This window comes from Quercus lobata, chromosome 11, assembly GCF_001633185.2.
Source record: "Quercus lobata isolate SW786 chromosome 11, ValleyOak3.0 Primary Assembly, whole genome shotgun sequence".
NCBI lineage: Eukaryota > Viridiplantae > Streptophyta > Magnoliopsida > Fagales > Fagaceae > Quercus > Quercus lobata.
This window is the reverse complement of record NC_044914.1, coordinates 47,026,426-47,054,377: the sequence shown is the minus strand read 5'-3', so window position 1 is coordinate 47,054,377 and position 27,952 is coordinate 47,026,426. Positions and strand designations below refer to the sequence as shown.

The window sequence follows — 27,952 nt, the reverse complement described above, 5'->3', positions numbered from 1 at the left end:
TTATGAAATAAGATGATTTTGGAAATTTGCGTGCAGGTTTGTACACAACATTCTGAATATTAATTTAACAAAATTTAGTTAATGAGATGTCAAGTGGAAAATGGTTTTTCCTTCAAATGGAGTGGTTTTACCAAATAAAATTCACAAAGTTTATTTTTATTTATTTTTTAAATATTGAGGTTATATTTCCGTAAAATAAATCCACCTAAACAATATTGTCGTTATATTTCCCTGACATTTTTTAAAAGAACACTTGCTAAAAAATAATTGCGAGAAGTAAGATTTCATAATGTTTCTATCTTTTATTAATAATAATAATAATAATTAAAAAAATGATATTTCAAAGTGACCAAAAAAAGAAAGTGACGTGGTTGTCATTAAAAAAAATACATAATTTTAATAAATAAAACAAAAAGAGAAGTCACATTACAGTAAAATAAACCCAGCCCCACGTTATTAAAAAAACACACACGCAATATCATTTTAACTTAAATAAAAAATAAATAAAAAAAGGAAAAAAAGAAAGAAAGAAGAAGACAAAACCCTACCTCTCCCTGTCACTAAAAAACAAGCGCCCCACCTTTTTTCTTTTTTCAATCCCACGCCTTCCTTTTTACTCACTAAATACTAACACTATTTCACTCACTAAGAAAAGAAAGAAGAAGAAAAAGCTCTCACCTCTATAGCCCAGGTTAGTTTTCTTAAATCCTTATATCTTGATTTATATATTTTGTTAATGTAGTGGATTACTAAATGGATTTGTTGGTTGATTTATTTTATCTAAATTTTGGATTTGGTTTAGATATATCTCTTTCATAATATACAATCTTGTATTGTAGGTAAAGTTCTTGATAGTTTGGTACTAGACCATAGTGTAATGTTTGTGTGTATTGGTGGTCTCAACCAATTTGTTGATTAGTTTTAATTATATGCAAGCACCTATTACACATATAATTTTTTTCAGTATAACCAACATAAATTTTTTTTCCTATTTTATTGAGGTTGTTGAAATTAGTGATAAATTTGCTCATTATAGGTTTCAATTAATTGCTATTCTTAGTTCATATATAATTTTATGTGACTTGTTGTGATGGGGATGTACTATTAATGTGGTTATTGGTGGTGGATGTATTCTTGGAAGTTTTCATTCACAGGAGAACTACAAGGTTCTTGACAGTAGTAAGGATTTATGATAGATGCAATGTTTGTGTCGGTAGTAAGGATTTATTTTTGATGTTTTGTCATTTTATCGTGGTGATTGTGTTAATGTTTTTAAATGAATATATTTTAGTTAATTCTTTATTATTTACTGTAAATATAAAAATTTGTGTAGTTATAATTTGTGTATATTTATTCAGTTTAATCTAAAATGTTGCAGACCAATGTTAGGGAGGAGATCGTAGTGTGAATAATTACACAAGATGACTTTGAGGAGGAAGGTGACTCTTAGCTAGAGGAAATTGGCTCGGATAATGACTAATCTTCCAATACATATGCTTTCAAGTTTAGTGAAGGATATAATATAGCTTTCATGTATTACTGAACATCATGATTTTTAGTAGACCTTTTAATATTTTCATTTTTATTGCATTATTCACTTATTAGTTTTGAACAATTATGGATTTGTACTTGTTATTTGAATGGAAAATTTTTTATGAGATGTATATTTGTAATTTATATATTATTTTATTTACTTTCATGTAATTCATGTATTTCTTTTTCGATAGAATTGTTTTGTTGCAATTAAACTACTAGAAATGGCCCCTTTTTTTTCGACAAAGCTATTTTGTTGCAAATATTGTATTAGTGACGTGGTAACTAATTTTTAATAACGGTCAAAGTTCATTGAAAAGACATAAATGGTCACTAGGATTCTGTATTTTTGACGAAAAGCTAAGTATTTACTATGGCTTTTGGTTGTTGAAGAAAATATATTAACGATGGCTATAGTTCGTCGCAAAATGTATTTGGTCGTTTGACTTCATCGTTTGAAATTGTATTTTTGACGGCAAATCAAGTATTTATGACGACTTTTAGTCATCGAAAAAATACATTAACGATGGCCTTAGTTCGTCGCAAAATATATTTGGTCGTCCAACTTCCTCGTACAAAGTTGTATTTTCGACGACAAAACAAGTATTTATGATGACTTTTAGTCGTCAAAAAAATACATTAATGACGGCCTTAGTTCATCACAAAATGTATTTGGTTGTCTAACTTCCTTTTATGAAGAAGTATTTTCGACGGAAAAAATAAATTGCTTACGACGGCTTTTTACGGTCGAAAATGAGTGTTAGCGATGGCCTTGTCGGTAATATAGTATTATCAACGAGGCTTTTACCGACGGACGTTGACGGCCTTTTGCCGTCGACACTACTAATCTGCGATGGCTTTTTGTGTTGTTGCGACGAACTTTGGCCGTCGCTAATAGCAATTTAGGCTTCCAGGATTTTATTGTTTTGTGCATGATTTTTATTTAGTCCATATTTATTTTTTTATTTTGAAGTTAAAGGGGCATGAATTTTATTTATTTATTTATTTTTCTTGTAGGTCAATATCTAAATATTTTAGAAGATGAGAGCCATATATATATGTTTGTTTTTAGACCCCTTAAAACACAACTAGATTAACCTAGTTAATTAGCCAAGTGATTACTTAGTCAAATTATCAAATCTAGGTTAATACAAATATATCATATCATTGACAAGTGCAGAAAATAAAGAACACAATGATATGATAACCTAGGAAAACCAAACTGGTAAAAAGCCTGGGGAGGATTTAACCTAGCTATCCTCAAAGTAAACCGAATCCAGTATGAAAAAATTGAAGTTTACACAATAGCGACTTAGACCACTAACATCCTATTGCTACCTCGAGTAGGAAACTTACTACCACGACCACGTGACAGCTTCGAGTCCATGGACTACTTCATTCTTGGATTCCCAATAAGTACAAGCACTCCCGCTTGTATATCTTTAAGCTCTTGAAAGCAGCAACTGAATTGATCACCAAACTCTCAACATTAATCTTGAGATTGGGAACCCTAAATGTATGTGAAGGCAAACACCTCTAGATTTCACAGAAAATTCACATACACAGCATAAAGAGCAATCACAAAACGTGTCTAAGGTTTTCCCTTTTATACTTAAGGCAAAACATAAAACCCTACACGTCAAACAAGCTTAGGCTGAGTTGGAAATTCTGCAGAAAAAACAATTTGCACGACTTTCGATCGATTGAGTCTAATTCTCAATCGATCGAGCCAGGTAGATTTAAACAATAAATCCTGCAGTAACTTGATTCCAACTTTACATAATAACACATACTTTTGAGCAAGTCTAAACAAGACTAAAACATTTTGATCATGATTTGCCAACATTACAAAATGAAGTTATAATACATTAGTTCCTAATTCCTTAGAACCTAACAATATATATATATATTTAAGGGCAAATCATAATTTTTCAGATTATGAATGTATACCAATTTTTTTTTTGGGGGCGGGGGTTATTAGGGCCAAAATTTAAATTTTCAACTTATATGTGGCCCCCTTGTTCTACTGTAGGTCCGTCTCTGGTTCCATCTATACACACAAGGGAGAGGAAAAGAAATTCTAACATAAAGACAGTATAAATTTTACTCAAAAGTCATAATAATCATGTATTAAGTTGATTGTAGATGCAAACAGTTTTTTCTTGTTAAAAATATTCATTTGAGGGGTTAAAAACATTAAGTACATCTGAACAAGAAATCTTGAAATTTGGATGAAATGATAAAGTATTTTACATTTTTTTTTTTTGTTTTGGGGAAGTCAAAAGAGAACTTTCATTCAAATTGTAATGGCTAATGGGATAGTGGTACAGCAATCCAAATATCCATTAGGTACCAGAAGTAGTGGGCCTATCATCATGATTAACTTACTTGAATAGCCTCAGCTACTAGTGCCTTCTTTAGCCAACAGATGTGCCACTTATTTCCCTTCCCGCCATATGAATTGGACCTAAGAAAGTCCATCAAAAGCACGTTCTCCTTTGATTCTCTGTATTACTGTAACGAATAACGATAATTAAGCAACTGTTTGATAGAGTATTTTGAATAACAATTTTTAGTGTTTAAATAATATTATACATATTTTTATTTTTTTTTATTTACACGTATTTTAAAAAAATATAAACAACGTTTTTGAACAATATTACCAAATGGACCTTAAATGTGACCAAGATATGTGTATTGACCTTGCAGTCATTACTAAAAGAAAAAAGGTTTATATTCATCAAAATGGCATTTTCAAATGGCATTTTCAAAAAATTTAAACATTAATAAAAATCTGGAAAAAAAATTAAAAATTAAAAATTTGAATTTTTTTTCCTTTTCAAACTGAAGGAAAAAACAAAGATATGGGAATTTTCCATTTCCACAAACCGAAGTATAAAATGATTGTCATCAAAAGATGAGCACACCAAACCGAAGCTTTGCACATTATTTAGATGGAGACCTTTTTCTTTCGACACAATAATTAAGTTAGCATCCAGCCAAAAAAAAAATAATGAAGTTAGCTGTATCTCACTTTGAAAAGATGAATAATTGAGGCTAGCATCGTTCACGTTTTATACTTTGTTGAAACTTTCGCTAACACGTCACAAAAGCCCAGAGCACTTTTTCTTTGGCACTGCATTCGATTTAACACAAAATTGTCAGATAGCAAGATGAAGAAAACACAAATTCCAAAAGGCAGAGCAAAACTTTTATTATTATTTTTTTTTTGTTTTTGGGGGGGGGTGGGGGGTGGGTGTTAGGTAGAGTGGAAAATTTTCATTAGGGTAAAGAAAAGGAGGGGCCCGAAGTAAAGTACAGCAAAACTACAATCAGCGTCGGTTGACGAAAAAAAAGAAAACCGAATTTAAGTGGAGGATGTGCAAAAAGGGGAGGTTGAGTGAAATTATACAAAGAGAGTGCAAATTCTTTCAAAATGTGAGCAAACTAACATTCAAGACATTCGATCCATTCTTCTTCTTTTCGGTGAAGCGAAATGGCCGAGGCTGTTGTTTCCGGTGTCGTGACAAGGATTGGTGACTTGCTCGTACAAGAAGGAAAATTCTTGTCCGGGGTGAGTAACCAAGTTGAGCTGCTACAATCTGAGCTCAATCTGATGCAAGGCTTGTTAAAAGATGCAGATGCGAGGCAGGATGAATCAGAGACTGTAAGACGGTGGGTTGCTGAAATAAGAGATCTTGCTTATAATGCAGATGATATTATTGCGACTTATGCTCTCACAGTTGGATCCAGAGAGGGAGGAGGTGTACAAAAGGTCCTCAAGAGGTGTAGTTGCATCTTTGATGAAGGAATTACAGTGCACCAGGTTGGGTCAAAGATTGAAGATATCATGACAAAAATTTCTAGTTTGAAAACAAGTTTTCGAGACTATGGGATAAGAGAATCTATGATAAGAGGAGGCGGATCCAGTTCTTTTAATGAGAGGAAGCGAGAGGAAAGGCAAACATTTTCTCATCTTGACCATGACGTCGTTGGGTTTGACGATGATCTAAATAAATTGGTGGAGTTTTTGCTGAAAGAAGGGGAAGGCAAAAGAGTCGCTTCCATATGTGGTATGGGTGGTCTGGGGAAGACCACTCTTGCCAAGATGGTTTATAACCACCCCGAAGTCAAGAAGCACTTTGAGTTCCGCACTTGGTCATATATCTCACAACAATGTCAAAGAAGACGTGTTTGGGAAGAAATTCTGATCAAGCTTCTCTCTCCAACTAAAGAGAAAAGGGATGAAATTCAAAAGTTGACAGATGCAGAGATCGTTGAGAAACTTCGTGAAGTTCAACTCCAGAAAAAGTGTTTGGTGATTATAGATGATATTTGGGATATTGAGACTTGGAACAGTCTACGCGATGCTTTCCCATTGAAGAATATTGGCAGTAAAATTCTGCTTACCTCTCGTAATAAACAAGTGTCTTTACATGTAGACACCAAAGGTTTTCTTTATGAATTGCAAACTCTAAGTAAGGAAAGGAGTTGGGAATTGCTCGAGAAGATAGCAATCTCTCGAATAAAAGGTATCACAACTAATTTTCTCCTTTTTTTTTTTTTTTTTTTTTTGATAAGCAAACTGAAATATTATTAAAACAACATCAAGATCCAAATACATTCTGGATAAGAGCTTGCTGAATACAGCAATGAGTCTCCTCAATCCAAATTACTTCATTGACAAAGCTTTGAGCTTCTCTAGCTAGATATAAATTTTTAATTGTAAGATATTAATTTGAAGAGCATTTCCTTTTATTTTATTACTTAATTAATTTGAATGAAACATGATCTATTAATAAAAATAACTTAAAATTAAAAATAAATAATTACTTGCAAATAATAAATTTATCTAGATATAAAATTTTAATTGTAAGATATTAGAGGTTAAATAAATTTTAATATTTTATGCATGTGTATGTCTATGTGTCCGTGGGCACCTATGTATCTCATATTAATTTTTATTTGCTGCATGTGTATGTAGATAGTAGATACTTAATCCTCAAATTTAAACCAAATGTTACCTCTAGGGAAAAAAAATTCTTTTCTCAATTTTCTTTTGGTATGGTAAACTAGTATTTGATGACACAAAAATATATAAATTCAATATGAATAATAAAATATATATATATATATATATATAGAGAGAGAGAGAGAGAGAGAGAGAGAGAGAGAGAGAGAGAGAAATATTCTCTAAAACTTTGGACCAAGTGTAGGTAAATGTTGGTTATGAAATTTTATCTTATTCAAAATTATGGTCCAAAAAGTACATTTAACAATAGTTTTTTAATTATTTATTTAATAATTCAATCACTACAAGTCTACAACAAAAAAGGAACTAAGAATTGTACTTGGAGGTGCAAATTGAGCTACAATAGATAAATAAATGCAATCTGAACACTAGAGGTGCAAATTGAGTTACAACAGATATATAAATATGAATGGGGAAAATTTTCTTACCCCATCCCCACCCCTTGGGACCCTAAGAGGCTCTGCCCTGTTCCGTAAAATTCTACTTCGTATTAATTTGCTCTACAATTATTACAATTCTTTTTAATAAAACATGTTTCATTAATATAAATATATTTGATGAAATTACAACTAAATTTATCCCATCAAATCAAACTATTTTTTAACAAGAATTGAATAATATTGTCTAAGTGTTCAACAAGACAATATCACAATAAAAACAAATCTCTTAATATTCATGCATTTAAATATGAGCTAGTATTGATTTATTTGTTTAAATAGTAGGGATTTAGGGATGAAAAATTTACAATTATAGTCCTTATTAACACGGGGTGGGACATGGTGGGGCTAAAATGTCTAAACCCATCCCCGCCCACCTTGTGGCGGGGGCTAAAATCATGCCCCATCCTTGCCCCACTTAGGTGGTAAGGCAGGGAAGGGCAGGTCAAGGTGGGGCGGAATAAAATTGCCATCCCTACAAGTCTACAACAAAAAGGAACTGAGAATTGTACTTGGAGGTGCAAATTGAGCTACAATAGATAAATAAATGCAATCTGGACACTGGAGTTGCAAATTGAGTTACAACAGATATATAAATGCAATATGAATGGGGAAAACTTCCTTACCCCATCTCCAACCCTTAGGGCCCTATGAGACCTTGCCTCGCCCCGTAAAATTCTACTTAGTATTAATTTGCCCTACAACTATTACAATTCTTTTTAATAAAACATGTTTCATTAATATAAATATATTTGATGAAATTACAACTAAATTTATCCTATCAAATCAAACTAATTTTTAACAAGAATTGAATAATATTATCAAAGTGTTTAACAAGACAATATCACAACGAAAGAAAATCTCTTAATATCCATGCATTTAAATATGAGCTAATATTTATTTGTTTGTTTAAATAGTAGGGATTTAGGGTATGAAAAATTTACAGTTATAGTCCTAAATCCTAATCAACACGGGGTGGGACAGGGTGGGGCTAAAATGTCTAAACCCATCCCCGCCCACCCTATGGCGAGGGTTAAAATCATGCTCCATCCCTGCCCCACTTAGGTGGTAAGGTGAGGAAGGGCAGGTCAAGGTAGGGTGGGACAAAATTGCCATCCCTAGTTGGCTATAAACATAAACAAATATTCAAAATAATATATTAGTTAATGAACAATTAATACATATTTATTTTGAAAATACTGTATTTCATATTAAAATGTTTTGTACTTGAAGAATTAATAAACATATTACTAATTTATGTTTGTTTATACTTCATTATTTTTTATTTTACCTTACAAAAGTGGTGAAAATATATTTGAAAGTTGTTTAAATTCCTTTAGATTTTATTTTCACTCAATTTTGTTAATATTTATAATTTTAAGTCATTTGTTTTATTTCAATTAATTATTAAATTACTTATGACATCATCACAATCTAAACTCTGGTTGAGCATCGGTTCGACCTCAAAACCTTGAAATCTTCTTTTTTTCTTTTTTCTTTTTTCTCGGTTCTTTGAATTTTTCAATTTTTATTATATTGGTATTTAATGACACAAAAATAGAAAAATTCAATCTGAATGATAAAATATATAGAAATATTACTCTAAAGTTTTGGACCAAGTGAACGTAAATGTTGGTTATACAATTTTATCTTTTTCAATATCATTTGGTCCAGAAGAGTGTCTATATGTGTGTGTGTGTAATTCGATCACTACAACAATTTCTTCTCCAAAAAAAAAAAAAAAATCACTACAACAATGGGAAATGGAGAATTTGTACCCTAGACATCTCCGTTGGGAACACCAAAAGGTGTAACTTAGGTTGCAAACTTTAATTTGAATCTATTATGTATATTAAGTGATTGATAGAAGCTTATTAAAAAAAATTAAAAAAGTGATTGATAGAAGCTTATTAAGGAATTTATTTGGATTGGAAGACTATTATCTATTTTAAAATGAGAGGGAAGGGGGATTCTATATATCAATATTATTATAGATATATAAAAAGGGGAAAGTTTCGTGGGAAAAGGTAGCTTTATATTATTGTAAAAAAGAAAAGAGGTTTAATTTTAAACAAGTTTTGGCACTCCAAAGTTAAAATTGCTATATGGTCAAACTTGAATCTCACATTTAAACTAGCCCTACACCAACCAATGATAATTCTAGAAACTAACACTCATATTACTTAGTAATTCGGAAAGAAAATGGTTTGACTAATACTTTTATATTATTAATATATTAGCAAATTGGTGAATTCTTCCAAAAGAATTGAGAAAAATATTAGCACAGAATTAAAAATAAAGAGTTTGAATTAATTGTAATTGCATTTTAAATAATTTAGTAAAATTAATTTGATACCAGTTGAGAGCCTGTATATTGGGTAAAAGTCACATATTAGTATCTTCCATAAGCATGGAGCAAATTTCTCCAAATGGTTGTACATCAATGGGTTAATAAATATTATGTTATTTTTAGATTTTCAAGTCTTTAAATATAGGTGTTTGATGTTATTATTGTAGTTCATTTTGTTGTGGTTGTTGTTGTTCAAGAAGAAATGATATTATTTTGTTTGTTGTTGACTTTGCAGACAGTGTGACCAACACTAATAAGCCTGATATCGAAAAAATAGGGAAGGAAATGATTGAGTATTGTGGAGGTTTACCGTTGGCTATCACTGTACTCGGAGGCCTTTTAGCGACAAAGCAGACACTAGATGAGTGGGAGGATGTGCTTAAACATATTAAATCATACATTTTTAAAGAAGATGACTTACGAGTCAATAAGGTCTTAAGTTTAAGTTATAATGATTTACCTTGCCACTTGAAACCATGCTTTCTATATTTAGGCCATTTTCCAGAGGATTTTGAGATACTGGCAGAGGAATTGATTCAAATGTGGATGGGTGAAGGTTTTATACTGCAAATTTCACATGAAGAAGATAGTGAGGATACAATGGAGTACGAGGGAGAACAATATTTGTGGGAGCTAATGCAAAGGTGCATGGTTCAGGTGGGGGAAATTAGCAAACTTGGAAGGATCGAAACTTGCCGAATCCATGATCTTATGCGAGACTTTTGCATTTCAAAAGCCCAACAGGAAAATTTTCTCCAAATCACCAAGAAAAATATTCACTCTATGGAAGGAAGCCAAAGGCGTATTGGTAAAATTAGAAGACTTGCTATCACTTTGGAATCAAATGATAATTTCCTCACAAGAATTAAATTCAGTGAATATCCTTACCTCAGGTCTCTTCTTTACTTTGTGCCTCCTAAAGAATTTTATTTCAAGAAATCCAAGTTGCTTAGAGTCTTAAATATGAAAAATTACAAAGGAACAAACTTACCTAAAGACATTGGACGTTTCATCCATTTGAGATTTTTATCTTTGGAAAATAGCTATATATATAAGATGCCATCATGCCTTGGCAATTTGAGGTGCTTGCAAACACTTGATTTACGGAGTTGCTACGGTCCAATAATAGTTAGAGTGCCAAATGTTTTTAAGGAGATGGGACAGTTGAGGCATCTTTACCTACCCTACAGATATAGGGTTAGTGAGAAGTTAGAATTGGGTAATCTTTGTTATTTGCGAACATTGCTGAACGTTGGGCCCCAAACCATCAAAATGCCCACAAGTTTCCAATTCAACTATCTTCGGATTCTTGGCTTCAAGTATCAATTTTATCGTCCACTTCTTGGCGTGAAGACTGGAACTGGTGAAGTGCCCCATGTTGTACAAATACTAGTACCAAGCTGTCCACGTATATATCAGCTAAGTGTACAGTACGGTATTAAGAAACTTCCAAAAACTCACCAATTCACTCCAAATCTTGCCGAGTTGAACTTAGAATACAATTGTCTTGAAATAGACCCAATGCCAACCTTAGAGAAGTTGCCCAATTTAAAAATCCTCCGCCTCTTAGGCTCATGTAGGTCTTTCTTAAAGAAGGATATGGTTTGTTCTGAACGAGGATTTCCTTTGCTTCGGTATCTTTTCCTTTCTAGCTTGTCCTTAGAGGAGTGGAGGGTGGAGGAAGGAGCTATGCCCAGTCTCAGCCATTTGACAATTAATTTTTGCATTAGGTTGAAGACTATGCCAGATGGATTGAGGTTCGTCACAACCCTCCGGCAATTGAAGATCACAAACATGTACAAGTCATTCAAAGATAAGCTTGACGAAGGAGGACTGGATTTTGACAAAGTCAAACATGTGCCTTCCCTTGTATTTCAAAACTGTGACGGAGAATGGGCTTCTAATAGTGATTACCGCGATAATATTATGCATAATTTTCCGTAATGTAAGGGTATTTCTTCTTTTGATTAGAATGAAGCTATTATCTATTTTTTTTTTTTTCACTTATTTATTAGGTTTTGAACCCACAACTTATCTAATCATTATATTAGAAGCAAATTCTTTTCTGCTTCATCTTGTGGTGGACTCTTAATTTTTGCCTCTGTTATCAATAAATTAAGCAATGAGTTTTATTTGACAGTTTTCTTTTAATTTCCACAGCTTAAATATATTGGTTGACGACACAAACATAGTTCTAAATGTTGCTTTAATGAGTTTTGTATACAGCATATTCATTTTTATTCGTTTTTGATGTTTTGGGCTTTAATCATGGAGCAAAAGTTTCTACTCTGCTTCAACTAATGAAAAATCAACAAAATATTTTTCACTGCTTCGCAACTCTGTATGAGTTTGTGACAGTTTGGGGTCTTTAACTACTTTTGTTTTTTGGGTCCCACTTTTTCTTTTCATTTCAACAGCATGACTATATTGGTTTTCTAAATATAGTTCTAAATCTTACTTATTGAGTTCATGTCTATAGGCTATAGCATATTTCATTTTAATTCGTTTTTTGAGCTTAATCATTTTAAATGGTTTTCATTTTAGTTTGTGCTTTTTTTTTTTTTTTTTGGCAGGTGAAATCATCCATGGTGCAAGAGTTTCTATTCTGGTTCAATTCATGAAGAATCAACAAAAGATTTTCAGTACTTTGCAACTTGTACGGGTTGGTATTGGTTATACAATTTGAAGAATTTGATTGCACAAACTCATAAACATATTCTCTGATGCCTATGTATAGTGCAGTAAAGAATTGTTTGTTTGTTTTATTATTGATTTGCTATAATTGCACCCTTTGTTCATGTATCCTGTTGAATATAAGAAGCCAATGTCTCATTGGAGGAGAAAAATAATTCTTCATTTAATTTGGGATTCACATATTTCATTAAGCTATGTTTATCTCATGGCAGTTTAGATGCATATTGTTTATAATGAAGCTAGTTCAGTCTGTCCTTTCGTTAAACTGTAGCAGTGTATCTTATTGAGCTGGGAAATCAAATAGAATGGATGGAATCAGTGTACTAAAACACTAGTTATGTGAAATTGAGAAATAAACAATGATGCAGACAAATTATGTTAGATGAAACTTTTATTTCTTTTAGATTTTATGCCATAATTGGAGTTCTTGACATTCTACATCATAATGGAGCAATCATTAAGAAGGAATTTGATTGCTCTTAATAATAATTTAAATAGTTCTAGTTGAGTAGAGTGTTAGGTGAATATGAATTGTGAAATTCTTCTTGTAAACAAGAAGCCTAGAGTTGAGGATCATCTAGGTGATTATAGCGTGCTTAGTATTAGTTCGTATGCAAGATGTGTAATAAGGATATTATAGTGTGCAACTTGCCAAATATTTCATCAATCATGTTCCATATTTCATCACTCAAGAAACATGTACTAGCTAGCCCTGTTTCATTCTCATATGTTGCGCTTTGATTGTGGACCATGTACTGAGCAAAGATGCTCAATATGTGCAGTCTTTCTAGTGACCTTTAAATTATAAGCTTAAGACCACAAACTAGTTAAAATTAAAGAAACGATAGAAAAAGTGAAAACTGAACTCTTTATCTAGATGATAAAAACTTGCCAATTTGAGGAGTATCCTTTACTGGGAAATATTGCTAGTCTTAATCTTTATGCACTGTCTCACTGCCAAAATCATTTAGGTCGCTTCAATGTTTTATGATTTAGGACATGTAGTTGTCCAATAAGCTAATTTTACCAGCCATCATCAACCAAGGAAATCTGTATATAGGATTTCCCATGCTAGTTAGTTAGACATACTAGATCCTCAATCCACAGAATTTTGCTTTTTCATCAAATTGAGAAGACATGAGGGTTCAAAAATGGCAAACATTCAACTTATAATGAACTTATGCAGCTTAAGAATTGTTTTCTTTGTCATTTTTTTAACATTCATTTACTGTGAGAGCAAGTATCATTATAACAGCCAATGAAGATGATTATAAGTTCTTTTGGTTAATTAACGCATTCACAAAGGAAAATCAAAAAAATTCAATGACATGGTTCATCTATAGTTCCTTGATATTGAAGATTCATCTATAATTTTCATTAAAATACTTGATTGTTATCATTCATACTTCAACTAGAACATCAAACAACTTGTATTCATCTTTCCAAAATATAGGACATGCTTTTAATTACTTACTCTAATTAAAACAAGTTATTCTACATAATGTTTTCTTGAAAATACTTGATATAATTTTGCACCTAAAGTTGAGATAAAGGCAAGACATATGCTTTTGATTGCTTGTTGTTACCTGGAATATCTTCCTTTGCCACATGTCAACTGGATAGCTTACTCAGGGATGGCTTTCTACTGAGAGGAATTCTCATGTCCATGTACTGAAAGCGTTGCTTCAATTTCACTAGTTGCGATTATCCCAAAATTTTAAGCTATTAGGAAATGGTGAATTTAGTCATTCAACCATAATTTTAACAGTTGGTTAAAAAGGCGAGGTCTTTATACTATTATGATTAGTGGGGAATCATAGCCATTGCATATGTATGACAATGTTTTTGAATTTTTTCTGTTGAGAGTAGTATCAATTGATTATTTATATTTTCCATTTCTTAGATTACCTATAATTGATGTTTAAGACAAGTCTTGGATTGATAACCATACGGAAGTTCAATTTCTTTCCAAACATTTTAGAGCTAATTGATGTTTTAGACAAGCCTTGAGATTAAAGATGAAGATAAAGCTAGGTGGTCTGCTACTAGATCAGGCTGTTACCCTTCTACAGCTACCGGTAATGAACTTAGAGCTAAGGAATATGAGGTGGAATAGTAGAGAATGTTGTGGTTTAGCCTTGCTATCCCATGGTTGCCTTTACAGGTTGATTGGGAATCAAAAACAAACTGACAACTAGAGAAAGATTAGCTCAATGGGGCTATAATAGGGGTTGCTTGTGTGTGTTTTGAAGAGAATTTATAGCCATCCAAATTGCTGCCCAAACCACCACTCAAAATTGAGAGAGAGAGAGAGAGTCGGAGAGTGAGAGGGAGAGAGCTCAGAGAGAAGGGAGAAGAGAGATTTAGAGAGAGAGAGAGAGAGAGCTTTTGTTGAGAGATGAGAGACTGAAGAGACAGGGTGAGAAGAGATATTTTTCATTAAAATAATATATTTTCTTTTACCCTCAAGCTACAGTAATTCGTATATATAAGCATTTACTATTCATGATTGCTAAAAAATTTTAGCTCTACCTACCCGAATAAAGCTCATGTTGGGCTTGTTTGTTAGTAAAATAGCAATTTGTTTGTTTGGTGATGGTACTCTGTGTTGTACTAATTTGTTGGGTGGCTTGTTTGCATTGTACTGTATTTGTTTTAGTGTTGCTTTCTTGTTCCACTTTTATGGCTTTGCTATGATTGCACACTTTGTTCATGTATTTTGTTGAATTAAGGAAACTAATGTATCATAGAAGGAGAAAAATAATTCTTCATTTAATGTGGGATTCCTCATATTTCTTTAACTTATGTTTATCTCACAACATTTTAGATGTATATTGTTTATAGTGAAGCCAGTTTAGTTTGTCATTATGTTAAGCAGTAGCTCTGTATCTTATTAAGTTGGGAATATCAATTAGCATGGATGGAAATCACTGCTTTTTCTGTATCAATATAGTAACTAAAACACCAGTTATGTGCAATTGAGAAATAAAAAATTACGCAGACAAATTATGTTAGATGGAACATCTATTCCTTTTAGATTTTTTATGTCATAATTGGAACTCTATAAATTCAACATCATACATAATCAGAGTAATAACTAAGAAGGAATTTGGTTGTTCTTAACAAGAACTTAATTCGTTCTAGTTGCATAGAGTGTTGGGTGAATATGAGCTGCAAAATGCTTCTTGTAAACTAGAAGATGAGGTTCTCATACTATTGCGATTAGTGGGGAATCATAGCCTTTGCATATGTAGGATATTTTTTTTGAAAATTTTCTGTTGAGAGCAATAGCAAATGATTATTTATATTTTCCATTTCTCAGTATACCCATAATTAATGATTTAGGCAAAGCCTTGAGTTGATAATTATATGAGAGTTTTATTTCTATGCAGATATTTTGCTTATAACTTGGATAGTTCAGCATAGTTTCACTCTAACCTCAAGGATTGTAGAACTTTCTATGCCTCCATTGGCAATGAGAGGTGTGCAAGATTTTACTTAATGATAGGTATTTTTGTACCATGAAGGACCCACAAGATTTGTGCATGGGGCTGCAGAGCTGTCCTGAAACTTAGAAGTGAGGTTAAGAGGTTCATAAAGTTTGATGTTGGGAATGGTAGAAGGTTTTCTTATGACATGATAATAGGATCCTTTTCATGAAGTATAGCTTTAGGATTATGCATGTGCCACAACTAAATTTGAGGTAAAGGTGGATTCTATTTTGAAGAACAAAATAAAGGTTTCGAAACCTGCAAGGTTTGAAGAATTGATCACCATACAATGTCAGTTGTGTTTGGTTGAGCTTAAAGATGATAAAGGTAGGTGGTCTGTAACTAGATCAGGCTGCTGCTCTTGTGCAGCCATATGCAATGAACATAAAGCTAAGGTAGATGAGGTGGGATGGTGGAGACTGTGGTAATTTAACCTTGCTATCCACTGGTTGCCTTTATCGGTTGATTAGCAATCAAAAACAAACTAACAACTAGAGAAAGATTATCTCAGTGGAGCTATACTGGTGGTTGCTTTTTTTTTTGATAAGTAAGAAAGATATATATTAAAAGCTACCTCATGAAAACACAAGGCAGAACAGAGAATACAGAGAAGGAAACAAACAAAAAGAGAGGAGAAGAAGAAAAAAAAGAAAACAAACGGAGGCAACAAAAAGCAAATTAATTACAAAGAAGAGAACTAAGGAACATAGGGATAGAATCACTAGAGGTGAGTCCCCAAGCCCTAGACCAATCAAAAAGAGAGCCACTAAAGTAAGCGAGCAGCTGGTCATCAGACTTGTCCCTATCCTCAAAAGTACGCCAATTACGCTCCCTCCAAATACACCACATTAGGCACAACGGAGCTAGATTCCAAACGCCAGAAGAATGCTTTCCAAACCAACTCCACCAACCTAAAAGCATATCTGCAACCGATCTTGGCAAAACCCAAGAAATCCCAAAGGATCTAAAAACCATGCTCCACAATAGATAAGCTTTGTCACAATGGAGAAGCAAATGATTCACCGACTCCCTATTACAGCGGCACAAAATGCACCAATCTACAAAATCGAATCCTCTATACCGCAAAATATCCCCTGTAAGAATCTTCTCCCAAGCCGCAGTCCAAACGAAGAAGGAGACGTGAGTAGGAGCCTTAGCCTTCCAAATACCTTTCCAAGGAAAGGTAATAGGCAGGGAGCTTCGGAGCTTATTGTAGAACGAGCGGATGTCAAAAACCCCTTTCTTCGTCAATTTCCAAACCATGCGGTCTCCTTGCTCAGATTGAGGTAAGTTAGAACCCATGATTTGAAGGAAATCATCCACCACACCCGTCTCCCAATCATTTGGATTCCAAAGTAAAAGAACCTTCCAACTTCTCCGTGCCTCGGTCCCCAAACGTTCAAGAGACGAGGCCACCGAAGCCTCTCTATTAGAAGCAATCCCGTACACTACCGGGAAAGAAAGATGGAGTGGTGAGTCCCCACACCAATGGTCCGTCCAAAGCTTCACTCTATCCCCCACCCCTACCTCAAACCGGATGTGTTTGCTAAACACCTCCCATCCTTTTCGGATACTTCTCCATAAGCCACACCCATGAACACCCCTGCCCAGTTTGGAAGACCAACCCCCCCACTCTTCCCCAAACTTCAGAGCCACCACCCTCCTCCAAAGACGAGTCTCCTCAACCCCAAACCGCCATAGCCATTTTCCTAGTAAAGCTTTGTTAAACGTAGATAACTTCCTTATACCCAAACCACCATTAACCTTAGGAGCACACACCTTATCCCATCCCACCAAATGAAGCTTGGATTCCCCCCACAAGAAGTCCCTCTGAATCTTCTCAATCTTATTAGCCACATGCGAAGGGATGGTAAAAAGGGATAAAAAGTAAGTAGGAAGGTTGGAAAGCGTACTCTTAATCAGCGTCAATCTACCACCTTTAGACAAATACAACTTCTTCCACCCGGCCAACTTCCGATTAATTTTTTCCAAAATAGGATTCCAAATAGAAGGGGACTTATGGGCAGCCCCCAACGGCATACCAAGATAGGCCATAGGCAAAGACCCAATCCGGCAACCCAGGATCTCTGCCAAGGCATGAATATTGTTATGCTCTCCTACAGGAACCAACTCACTCTTTAAGACATTAACCTTCAAACCTGTGATAGCCTGGAAACAAAGGAGAAGCATACGCACATGAAGGATCTGCTCCACATCCGCATCACAGAAAAGGATAGTATCATCCGCAAACAAAAGATGCGAGACACACTCCCCTACACCTCGTCTGCCTATAGCCTGAAAACCCCTGATCAATCCAGCACCTTCAACTCTTTTCATCATCCTACTTAAGACCTCCATCATAACTAAAAACAACATAGGAGATGGCGGATCCCCTTGTCTTAGGCCCCTCGTGCTCCCAAAAAAGTCAGCTGGAACCCCATTAATCAAAATAGAGAACTGGACAGTTGAAATACAAGTGCGAATCCAACTACACCACTTCTCCCCAAAGCCCATTCTCTTTAAAAGATCTAGAAGAGCCTCCCAATTCACATGATCGTAAGCTTTCTCAATGTCTAGCTTACAAATAACCCCCAGGATCTTACTCTTCACACAACTATCAACACACTCATTAGCAATAAGAACTGAGTCAAGAATCTATCTGCCTCCCACAAAACTATTCTGAGACTCAGAAATTAATTGATCTAAGACCCGTTTCATACGGTTTGCCAAAACCTTAGACAAGATCTTATACAAGCTCCCCACCAGGCTCATAGGACGAAAATCTCTAATATTAGAAGCATCGATTTTTTTGGGGATAAGAGCTATAAAGGTAGCGTTCAAAGATCTCTCAAACTTACTGTGCTGATAAAATTCCTCAAAAACTGCTAGAACATCCCTTTCCACCACTCTCCAGCAATGGTGGAAAAAAGCCATAGAGAAGCCATCAGGACCTGGAGCTTTATCTCTAGCCAGCTCATTAACTGCTAAAAGAATCTCCTCCTGCTCAAACCTCCTTTCAAGCCAACCCCTCTCCAACCCATCAAGCTGATCAAACTTCAAACCTTCCACAAAAGGCCTCCACTCCTCTGACTCCTGGTACAAATTTTTATAAAAATTTACTACCTGAGCAGCCACCTCGGATTCCTCCTCATAAATCACCCGTCCACCTCCACACAACTCAGATGATTAAACCGTCTACGGGAATTAGCCACCTTATGGAAAAATTTAGTATTTTTATCTCCTTCCTTAAGCCATAGCATCCTTGATTTCTGTCTCCAAGAGATTTCTTCCATAGAGAGAAGATTTTCCACTTCCGATCTCATCACAGCTCTCTCACAAATCTCTGCCTCTGAGAGGCCAATCTCCCCTTCCTTGACATCTAACGATTTCAAAGTCTCTAATAAATGAGTCTTTTTGCGACCAACATGACCAAACTCCAATCGGTTCCACTGAACGATGTCCTCTTTCAAAGCCTTCAACTTTTTGGCAAAAACAAAACTAGGAGTGCCAGAGAAAGAATGCCGACTCCACCAAGACTGAACTCTATCGGTAAACCCATCCGTCTTAAGCCACATATTCTTAAACCTAAACGGACTTTTCCCCCTTGCCATTCCCCCTACCTCCACTAGAATTGGAAAATGGTCAGAAACAGGACGAGGGAGAATCCGTTGGGTCACATCTGGATAATGCTCCTCCCAATCATGAGACACCAAAACTCTGTCAATCCTGGACATCGAAGGCCTCTCTGACCCGCTAGACCAAGTAAAGCTCCCTCCCTCCAAAGGCAAATCTATCAAATTAAGATCCTCAATGAACTCCGAAAAAAGTTCCATAGCCGGAGTAAGACGGGAGTTACCCAACCGTTCACTAGGGAAGCGGACAATATTGAAATCCCCAATGCAACACCAAGGGACATTCGAGTAATGCTGAACACCTGCCAACTTGTCCCACATTAACCCCCTCGCATTGTTATCTATTGGGCCATAAACCCCCGAACACGCCCAACTGAAACCGTCCCCCACCCCTTGCCACCGAATAGACACAGAGAAAGAGCCCACCAAAACCTCCGTCCTCTCGAAAACCCTTCTATCCCACATCATCACAACCCCTCCGGCCGTCTGGACAGCATCCAAGGCCACCCAATCCACATAGGGATAGCTCCACAAATTACCTACCATCTGTCTATCCATACCAGAAAGTTTAGTTTCTTGAAGGCATATTACATCACACTTCCACTCACGCAAACAATTCTTCACTACCAAACGTTTCCGACAGTCATTCAGCCCCCTAACATTCCAAGAGAGAATTTTTAAATGCATAAAGACATGAAGTCCCCGGCTGAAAAGAATCTCAGCAACCAGCCACTACCTACCATCGTAGTTAACCGAAGACTGCAAGTTCCTCAGCTCTCTCTTTCCCTTGTCCTTATAGATAACCACTTTTCTAGATTTTGTAACTTTCCTGTTTAGCACTTTGGCAGCCTCCGTCTCCCTCTCAATCTTCTGTAACAAAGCAATGCATAACCTTTCATGACGGCACAAAGGCAGCCCCACCAATTTACTAAAACCAGGGAGCCTATTCTTCACCCATCTAGAAGTATCCTGAGTATCCACACACTCCACTGCCTGGTTATCACGATTCATCTCATCTGACAGAGGTAACCCATCAAGAGTGATAGCCAGCAGAGGAATAGGTGAACTAACTTCATCACCCAAACCCATATCAGAAAAATTCACCCCTTCCTCCACCAAAGAACACACCCTAGGGACAACACTCAAAGCCATTGTGGCTAACTCCGCTGATCTAGGTTGCTCAAATACAAGGGCCGCTTTCGGCGGGACAGCACTATTGTCCAAGCCACCTTCATCCCCCTCATTGTCACCCAGAACCAAAAGACCAGCCCGCGATAAGCTCAGAGGAAAATCAGGTAAAAAACCTTCAACCGGTGACCACGGAAGCAAGATATCTGACTTACCCAGTGCTGACGTGGACTCATCGGAGCTAGTTCCGACAAGGAAGGAGTCGTCGGCCTTGCCCATTAAAAATGAAGGCAGGACAAGGCTGATTCCAGCGAAGAAATGGCCATCGGCCGTCACCTGGGCCACCGCGAGCTTGTCGGAGCATGCGCCGGTGGAGAAAGGGCCATCGGCCATCACCTAAGCCACCGCGAGCTCGCCAGAGCATGCGACGGCGGAGGAAAGGCCATCGGCCACCACCTGAGCCACCGTGAGCTTGTCGGAGCATGTGCCGGCGTAGGAAGGACCGTCGTCCTTACCCTGTAACGGCGTGGGCTCGTCGGAACTGATACCAGTAAAGCCATTGGCCTCACCGGATGCTGACAAGGGCATGACGGAGGACGACTTGCACCGCCCCGACACCCCTGACTCTAAATTTGCTTCCAACGGGACCTGGGCTAAAGCTCCTTCACCAGCCCAAGAGCTCTCTCCCACTTCAACAAGACTTGGGCTTGAAAAAAGACCCTCTCTAGTGTCTGGGCTTGTTCCAAGGCCCATTACAGGCTTAAGTACAGCCTGATTGGAGCTCCGTTGAATCCATTTAAAAGCCTTAGAAGTCTCTCTACCAGATTCACGTGAATCCCCTCTGCACTTAGTATCTCCCCCTTTCTTTCTATCCCAGAAAACCCGTCTCCTCCCCATCACATCAACCTCCACGACAAGACCTCTCCCAGACCAGCAAGATCTCCTAGCATCACTCTTCTTCCCCATAACAAAATCTTTTGAATTCAAATTAATCCTAGGGAAATGTAGCCTAGTGTCTGCCAGGTTTTGCTCACCAACCTCTGCCACGTCATAAGAGCAAAGCTCCCTCCTAGCTCCTCCCACCACCTCCATCCTGTCAGATTTCACCACTGGTAAATCCCCCTCTTTAACACCAGAGATTCTCAGATTCACTCCCATCTTCTCCTCCCCTATCTGTGGTAACTTCCTTTTGGCAATGGTTCCTAGTTGCTTTGGTTGCTTCCTTTCCTCTATTCTTCCATGTAAACCTTGCACAACTTCAGCAAAAGTTCTAGAACCTACAGCCTCCAAGTTAGACCTACGCACTTGAGGAATGAATTTGGGAAATCCATTTCCTCCCACTGCATATTGAGAAGGGTTCAGTAGTTTTCTAAGTTCAAGGCCAAAAGCCCTCCAACCAAGACTCTCTTGGCCTTCCGGAATGATAATCGACCTCCTAGACCCACCAGCTTTGAGCTCAGTCAACAGCAAGAACTGACCAGCAGAGTTGTAACTCCATTGGAGAGTAAAAGCTGTGTCACCTTCTCTAAAAATAAAAAACTGTTTGGAACTCACCCCAATAACAAGGTGTTCTATGCTAGACATCAGCCATTGTGCTGCATTCCTACCCATAAAGACTGATCTCATAAAGAATTTGCCCCTCTCAAAAATCCTACATGAAATAACGACCCCCTTCCTCTAAGACTAAATGAAAAATTTTTGACTCAATGAAGAATTTACGAACTCCCCCCATGTAAACTGCTCTGTTTGTGTTTCTTTTACGTAGGTAGCTGGTGGTTGCTTGCTTATGTGTGTTTTGAGAGTAGAGATAATCTTTTCATAGAATGTTATTTTGCCAAGAGAATCTGGGACACTGTCATTAGGCACTAGTAAGTTTCAAAGGCCAAGTGCAGCTGGCATGATCAAATGAGCTAGGGTATTACCAAGGGAGAAGCCTAAGATCTTCTATTTGTAAGCTTGCCAATTGGGCCACTGTGTATTATGTTTTGTCTTGGAAAAGTGCCATTATACATAATGGGTCAGTGTGGCCAAGAGCAGAATTTGAGAAGAACTTAGAAGGATGTTAGAGGTAGATAAGATTCCTGAACCAAATTCCAAATATCATTTCTGAACAATATTCTCTGCAATGGGATATATTCTTTTGTTATTCAAAATATTTGTGTGTATTACTGATGTTTAGGAGGTGTTTTGTTTCGGTGTAAAAATTTCTGTAATTTGCTCTTACCTAAGTTTCTGTTGTGTTAATTGTAAGAATCTAGTCTTTTGAGATGAGTTTTGGTATTTAATAGCCTCTGTTCTCTTCTTTATCCTACGTTTTGCTGTCCCCAGTTTCTGCAGTTTGCCTAGCATTATCTTTTTTGTTCTCTATTAATAATATCATTTACTAATTCATCCAAAAAAAAATTTTAAACTAAGATTAACTGCATTATTTAGTCATTCTTAATATAACATTTTTTCATTAGAAATATACATTCCCAAATTCTTGAAATTGTAGGAGCAGTCATGCTTGCTATTAATGTCCTGTGAAGTGTGAACTATTGTGTTCTTCTATTTTCTTCTGCATCTATCTTATTGAGCAACAAAAAACCTGTCAACACTCCTTGCTCCTAGACTTCTATTGGTTGCCTCTATGGCCTTGATGGTTGTTTGTGTTTGTTCATTTATCTTTTTCATATTTCCGTAAACCACTAGGCATAAGACTCAAAGTATATTGAATTTCAGTTTTTTTTTTTAAAAAGATATATAGAAGAAAAAAGAACTTCACCACTATCATTCACAAGGAGTAAAAGCTAAATTGCAATTTATACACTTATTTATTAGGTTCTAAACCCACAACCTACCTATCCATTATATTACAAGCAAATTCTTTTCCACTTCATCTTGTGGTGGTCTCTTAATATTTGCCACTTTTATTAACATTTTCTTCTTTCTTTTTCTCCCTTTTTTTGGGGTCATTCTATTTTTTTTTTTTTTTTTGTTTTACTTTCTTTTCATTCCTACAGCATTAACATATTGTTATATGTTGTAAATATAGCTCTAAATTTTACTTTAATGAGTTCATGTCTACAATATATTTCATTTTAATTCGTTTTTTTTTTTTGTTTCTGGGATTAGTCATTCACCTTCGATTTTTTTGCAGTTGAAATCATCCATGGTTTGCAACTGGTGCGGGTTGGTGTCTGTTATACAATTTGAAGAATATGATTTCACATACTCATTAAACATATTCTCTAATGCCTTTGGGTAGTGATGTAAAGAATTGTTTGTTTGGTGATGGTACTCTATGTTGTGATATTTTCTTAGGTGGTTTGTTTGCATTTGTATTGTATTTGATTGTGTTGCTTTCTTGTTCTGTTTTTTTGCTCTACTATGATTGCATTCTTTGTTTATGTATTTTGTTGAATAAAAAAACCAGTGTATCATTGGAGGAGAAAGATAATTCTTCGTTTAATGTGGAATTCCTCATATTTCTTCAAATTATGTTTATCTCATTGCATTTTAGATGTATTTTGTAACTAGTGATGCTAGTTCAGTCTATCCTTGTGTTAAGCTGTAGAACTTTATCTTATTGAGTTGGGAATATCAATTAGCATGGATGGAAATTGCTGTTTTTTCCATATCAATATGGTAACTAAAACCTAGTTATGTGCAATTGTGAAATCAGCAATTAAACAAATTATGTTAGATGGAGCTTTTATTCCTTTTAGATTTTATGCCATAATTAGAACACTGAATTAAACATCATATAAAATCAAAGCAATCATTGAAAAGGAATTTGGTTATTCTTAATAATAATAATTTATATAGTTCTAGTTGAATGGAGTGTTAGGTGAATATGAGTTGTAAAATGCTTTTTGTTAACTTGAAGATGATGTTCTTATACTATTGTGATTAGTGGGGAATCATAGCCATTGCATATGTAGGATATGTTTTTTTGAAAATTTTCTAATGAGAGTAGTATCAAATGGTTATTTATGTTTTCAATTCCCAGTATACCCATTATTAATGTTTTAGGCAACCCTTGAGTTGATAACCATATGGGAGTTTTGTTTCCTTGCAAACATTTTAGAATTTATAATAGCTCAGCATAGTTTCACTTCAACCTCAAGGATTGTTGAACTTTCTATGCCTCCATTGGTACTGAGAGAAGTGCTAGATTTTACCTCATGGCAAGTATTTTTGGACTATTAAGGTCCCACAAGATTGTACGAGGTGCCTCAGAGCTATCATAAAACTTAGAAGTGAGGTTAGGAGGTTCATAAAGTTTGATGTTGGGGATGGTAGAAGGTTTTCTTATGACATGATAGTTGGGATCCTACTAGGATCCTTATCATAACTAAAAAAATAGCTTTAGGATTATCCACGGTGCAGCAACTAAATCTGAGGCAAAGATGGATTTGGTTTTGAAGAACAAAATAAGGGTTTGGAAACCTGCAAGTTCCAATGAATTAATAACCATACAATGCCAGTTGTATTTGGTTGAGCTTAGAGATGATAAATCTAGGTGGTCTGCGACAAGATCAAGCTGGCTGCTCTTGTTGAGCCATTTGCAATGAACATAAAGCTACAGCAGATGAGGTGAGATGGTTGCGACTCTGCTGGTTTAACCTTGCTATCCCCTAGTTGCCTTTATTGGTTGGTTAGAAATCAAAAACAAACTGACAACTAGAGAAATTTGAAAATTTTGGAACAAAAATGTACTTGTATTCAATATTCGACCATAAAGAATCTATAAATTAGAAGGGAAAATATTCTAACAAAAGAGAGATTTGAAAATTTTTCATCTTAGATTCACTATTGATGTTTTTAGGAAATTAATTGGTATAAATATCTCTGAAAAATCTAAATCTTGTTCCTTGTTGAAAATCAAATTTCTAATTAATCAATCTTCCCATTTTTGGATTAGAATTTCGTAACTATCATGTCAAGTATGAGAAAAAAGGGAACTCGCACCATCATAGACACCTAACATTTTTTATTCACTTATGCTCCTGCTTTATCAACCACGTTCTCTCTTTGTTGACTAAAGAATAAGAAAATGGCCCTATTGTATGCATATACAAAAAAGTAGGCAGTTTGCATGGATTGTCGTGTTTCCTTCTGTTATGTTCATTAATGAATAAAAAATGTTAAGGTCTGCATTGAGCAAAAAAGCGCCAATATGGGTAATTTCTCTAATGACCTTGACACAACTCTGAAGATCATGGAGTAGTTCAAATTAAAGAAATGAAAGAAATGAAAAAGAATAATTTTTTGTCTAGATGAGAAACTCATGCTTGGTCTCTTTGAGGGTAACCTTTACCTACAAATAATGCAAGTCTATGCAGTGACTTGGTGCCAGAATCATTTAGTTTGCTTGTGTTTAGGTATTAGGGCATGTAGCACTCCACTAAGTCAATTAAAACTACAAAATCAGCAGGCAGGCAGCTCTAACTAGTAAGATTGCCAAGCTAGTCAGAAATTCCATATCCAGAATGCGGAGACTTGACTAGTTTAAGAAGACATGGGATGGAGAAATGGTTGAAATTCAGCATTTAAAGCATTTATACAACTAAAAAAGAGATTATTGTGACTATTTTGACATTCTTTTACACTTTGGACCAAATACCTACCTCAACGCTACAGGGGACTTTATCAACAATAAGACACCTAGTGCACCCAAGTGTTCATATTCTTATCACAATAATGAATTATAATTTCTATATTTAAATAATTAAAGCATTCACAATAGAAAAATAATTCAATTATATGAGATTGTTCATCTAGGATTCCTTGATAATAAAGATTCATCTAGGATTCCTTGATAATAAAGATTCATCTATGAACCTCTTCTAAAAATATATGACTATAATTCACATCTATGTTTATGCTGTCATATTTATGCCTGGAATCATATACTTCAATTTTGTGTCTACAGTTGAGATAAATGCAGGACATGTGCTTTTAATTATTTGTTGTAGCCTAGAACATCTTCCATTTGCCATGCCTATGCCAGATAGGTCCCTTCTGAATGGTTTTCTGTCTAGACAAAATTGCATTTCTATTTATAGAAAAATATCGTAGTTCAATTGGAATTGCTTCAACTTCACTTGCTATTGATTGATTACTAGCTTCAGCTTCACATTGACCAGAAACCATTATTTGTTTATCCTGATCTTGTTGTTGCTGTGACAGATGAACTGGACAAGTTTGAAAATACATTTGGGTTGTGAAGTAAGAGAATTCCATGTGTGACAAAGAAATGAGGCCCTGATACTATTGTAATTATTAGGGGCTTGTTAGCCATTACAAATGAATGATAGAAACACAAAATTTATTTAGTGAGAGTAGTATCAAATGATTATTCATCTTTTATTAGTGGCAGTGATTAATGAGTGTTACTAGAGCTAAAGATATCACACCCTCAACCCTGCCTCTTATCTCTAAATATACCTATGGTTGACATTATTGCATGCATTGAGTTAATAACTGTGGAGGAGTTTAATTTTCTTTCCAAAAATTTAACATACAGACATTGTTTAACAGTGTTTAATACTTGGAGAGCTCTACAGTAGTTGTACTTCAACGAGCCTTGCTTCTTCATTTAAAGGATGTAGAACTTCCAATGCCCCTTATGTTAATATTAGTGCTACATTTTTACTCTCATGGCAGTAGTTGTATAGAACTTAAAATCCCTTTTCTGCTTCCATTAGTATCTCATATTTCTGCATAATCCAGGTATACATTTTCTTTAATCTCAGATGAACAATATTATTCAGTAATATTTTTGAATTATAAGTTTACATTGTCAAATTATTGACATTGCAAGACAGATCTTGTTTAATGTCATTGTCCTGTGAACTCAATTGGATCTGCCATATCATTTGTATCTATCTTATTGAGGGACCAAAATGTTGTCCAAACTCCTTGCTCCTCTACTTCTCATGGTACCCTTTAGGGCCTTTATGTATAACTCAAACAGTTTGCGCATGTTTTTGCTTCTCTCTCTTTCAAAATGCGAAAACTTGGTTTTGCCTATGTATTATAAGTCAAAATTTATTTGTAAGAATTTTTTCTGCCCAGATGTCTCCCTAATTTGGTTTACAAGAAGAGAATAAGGGAGGAAAGACTTAAAAGACTGCCTCCCACAACAATCAACAGATTAATTCTTAAGGCATTTGCGGTGAAACTCTCTTAAGACTCACAATCTGATATTGTGTGCATGGTTAACACAGAGTATTCCTTGACAAAGGTTACTAAATTGAAAGACATTCTAAATGCAATTAACTTTAGTGACCATCCAGCCATTTAAAGAATTACACAAAGGAGACTGCAGAGGCAACACTTGAGATGAAAGGCAAAGGACTTTGTGAACTACACTGTCCAAAAATACTTTATAATTTGTCTTGTAAAGTTGTACATACAGAGTAGGACTTCAATTAATCTTGTCATATTTTATCAGAAGGTAAAGCTTGATGCAAAATACAAATAAAAGATCAATATGGACCATGGACTGACCTTCAATGAAACAGATATTCTCTTTTAAGTTATTAAGTACTCTAAATTTAGTTGAACATAATCTTTTCACCATTGTCTAACAATTTAGTTTGCATAACATAACAAAGCCTTAACTCACTTTGAGTCCCGTACTAAGGCATATAAATAAACAATACATT

General features: G+C 35.4%; 1 protein-coding gene across 5 annotated transcripts; it reads left to right on the top strand.

The window, feature by feature from the left end:
- Window positions 1–4,810: 4,810 nt before the first annotated feature.
- Window positions 4,811–26,781, top strand: LOC115968104 (putative disease resistance protein At1g50180). 5 transcript variants are annotated; one of them, XR_004086660.1, is made up of 5 exons: window positions 4,811–6,065; window positions 9,588–10,245; window positions 11,083–11,297; window positions 11,926–12,008; window positions 26,472–26,781. XR_004086660.1 is itself a non-coding variant. In XM_031087352.1 (4 exons), exons 1-3 carry the CDS (start codon window positions 5,030–5,032, stop codon window positions 11,294–11,296), a joined length of 1,908 nt encoding a protein of 635 aa, XP_030943212.1. In that variant the 5' UTR covers window positions 4,811–5,029; the 3' UTR covers window position 11,297; window positions 11,926–12,150. The 5 variants fall into 5 exon arrangements, 1 of the variants encoding a protein (XP_030943212.1); XR_004086659.1 differs by having other exon boundaries at window positions 11,926–12,014; XR_004086658.1 differs by lacking the exon at window positions 26,472–26,781 and adding an exon at window positions 23,437–23,641.
- Window positions 26,782–27,952: the final 1,171 nt, after the last annotated feature.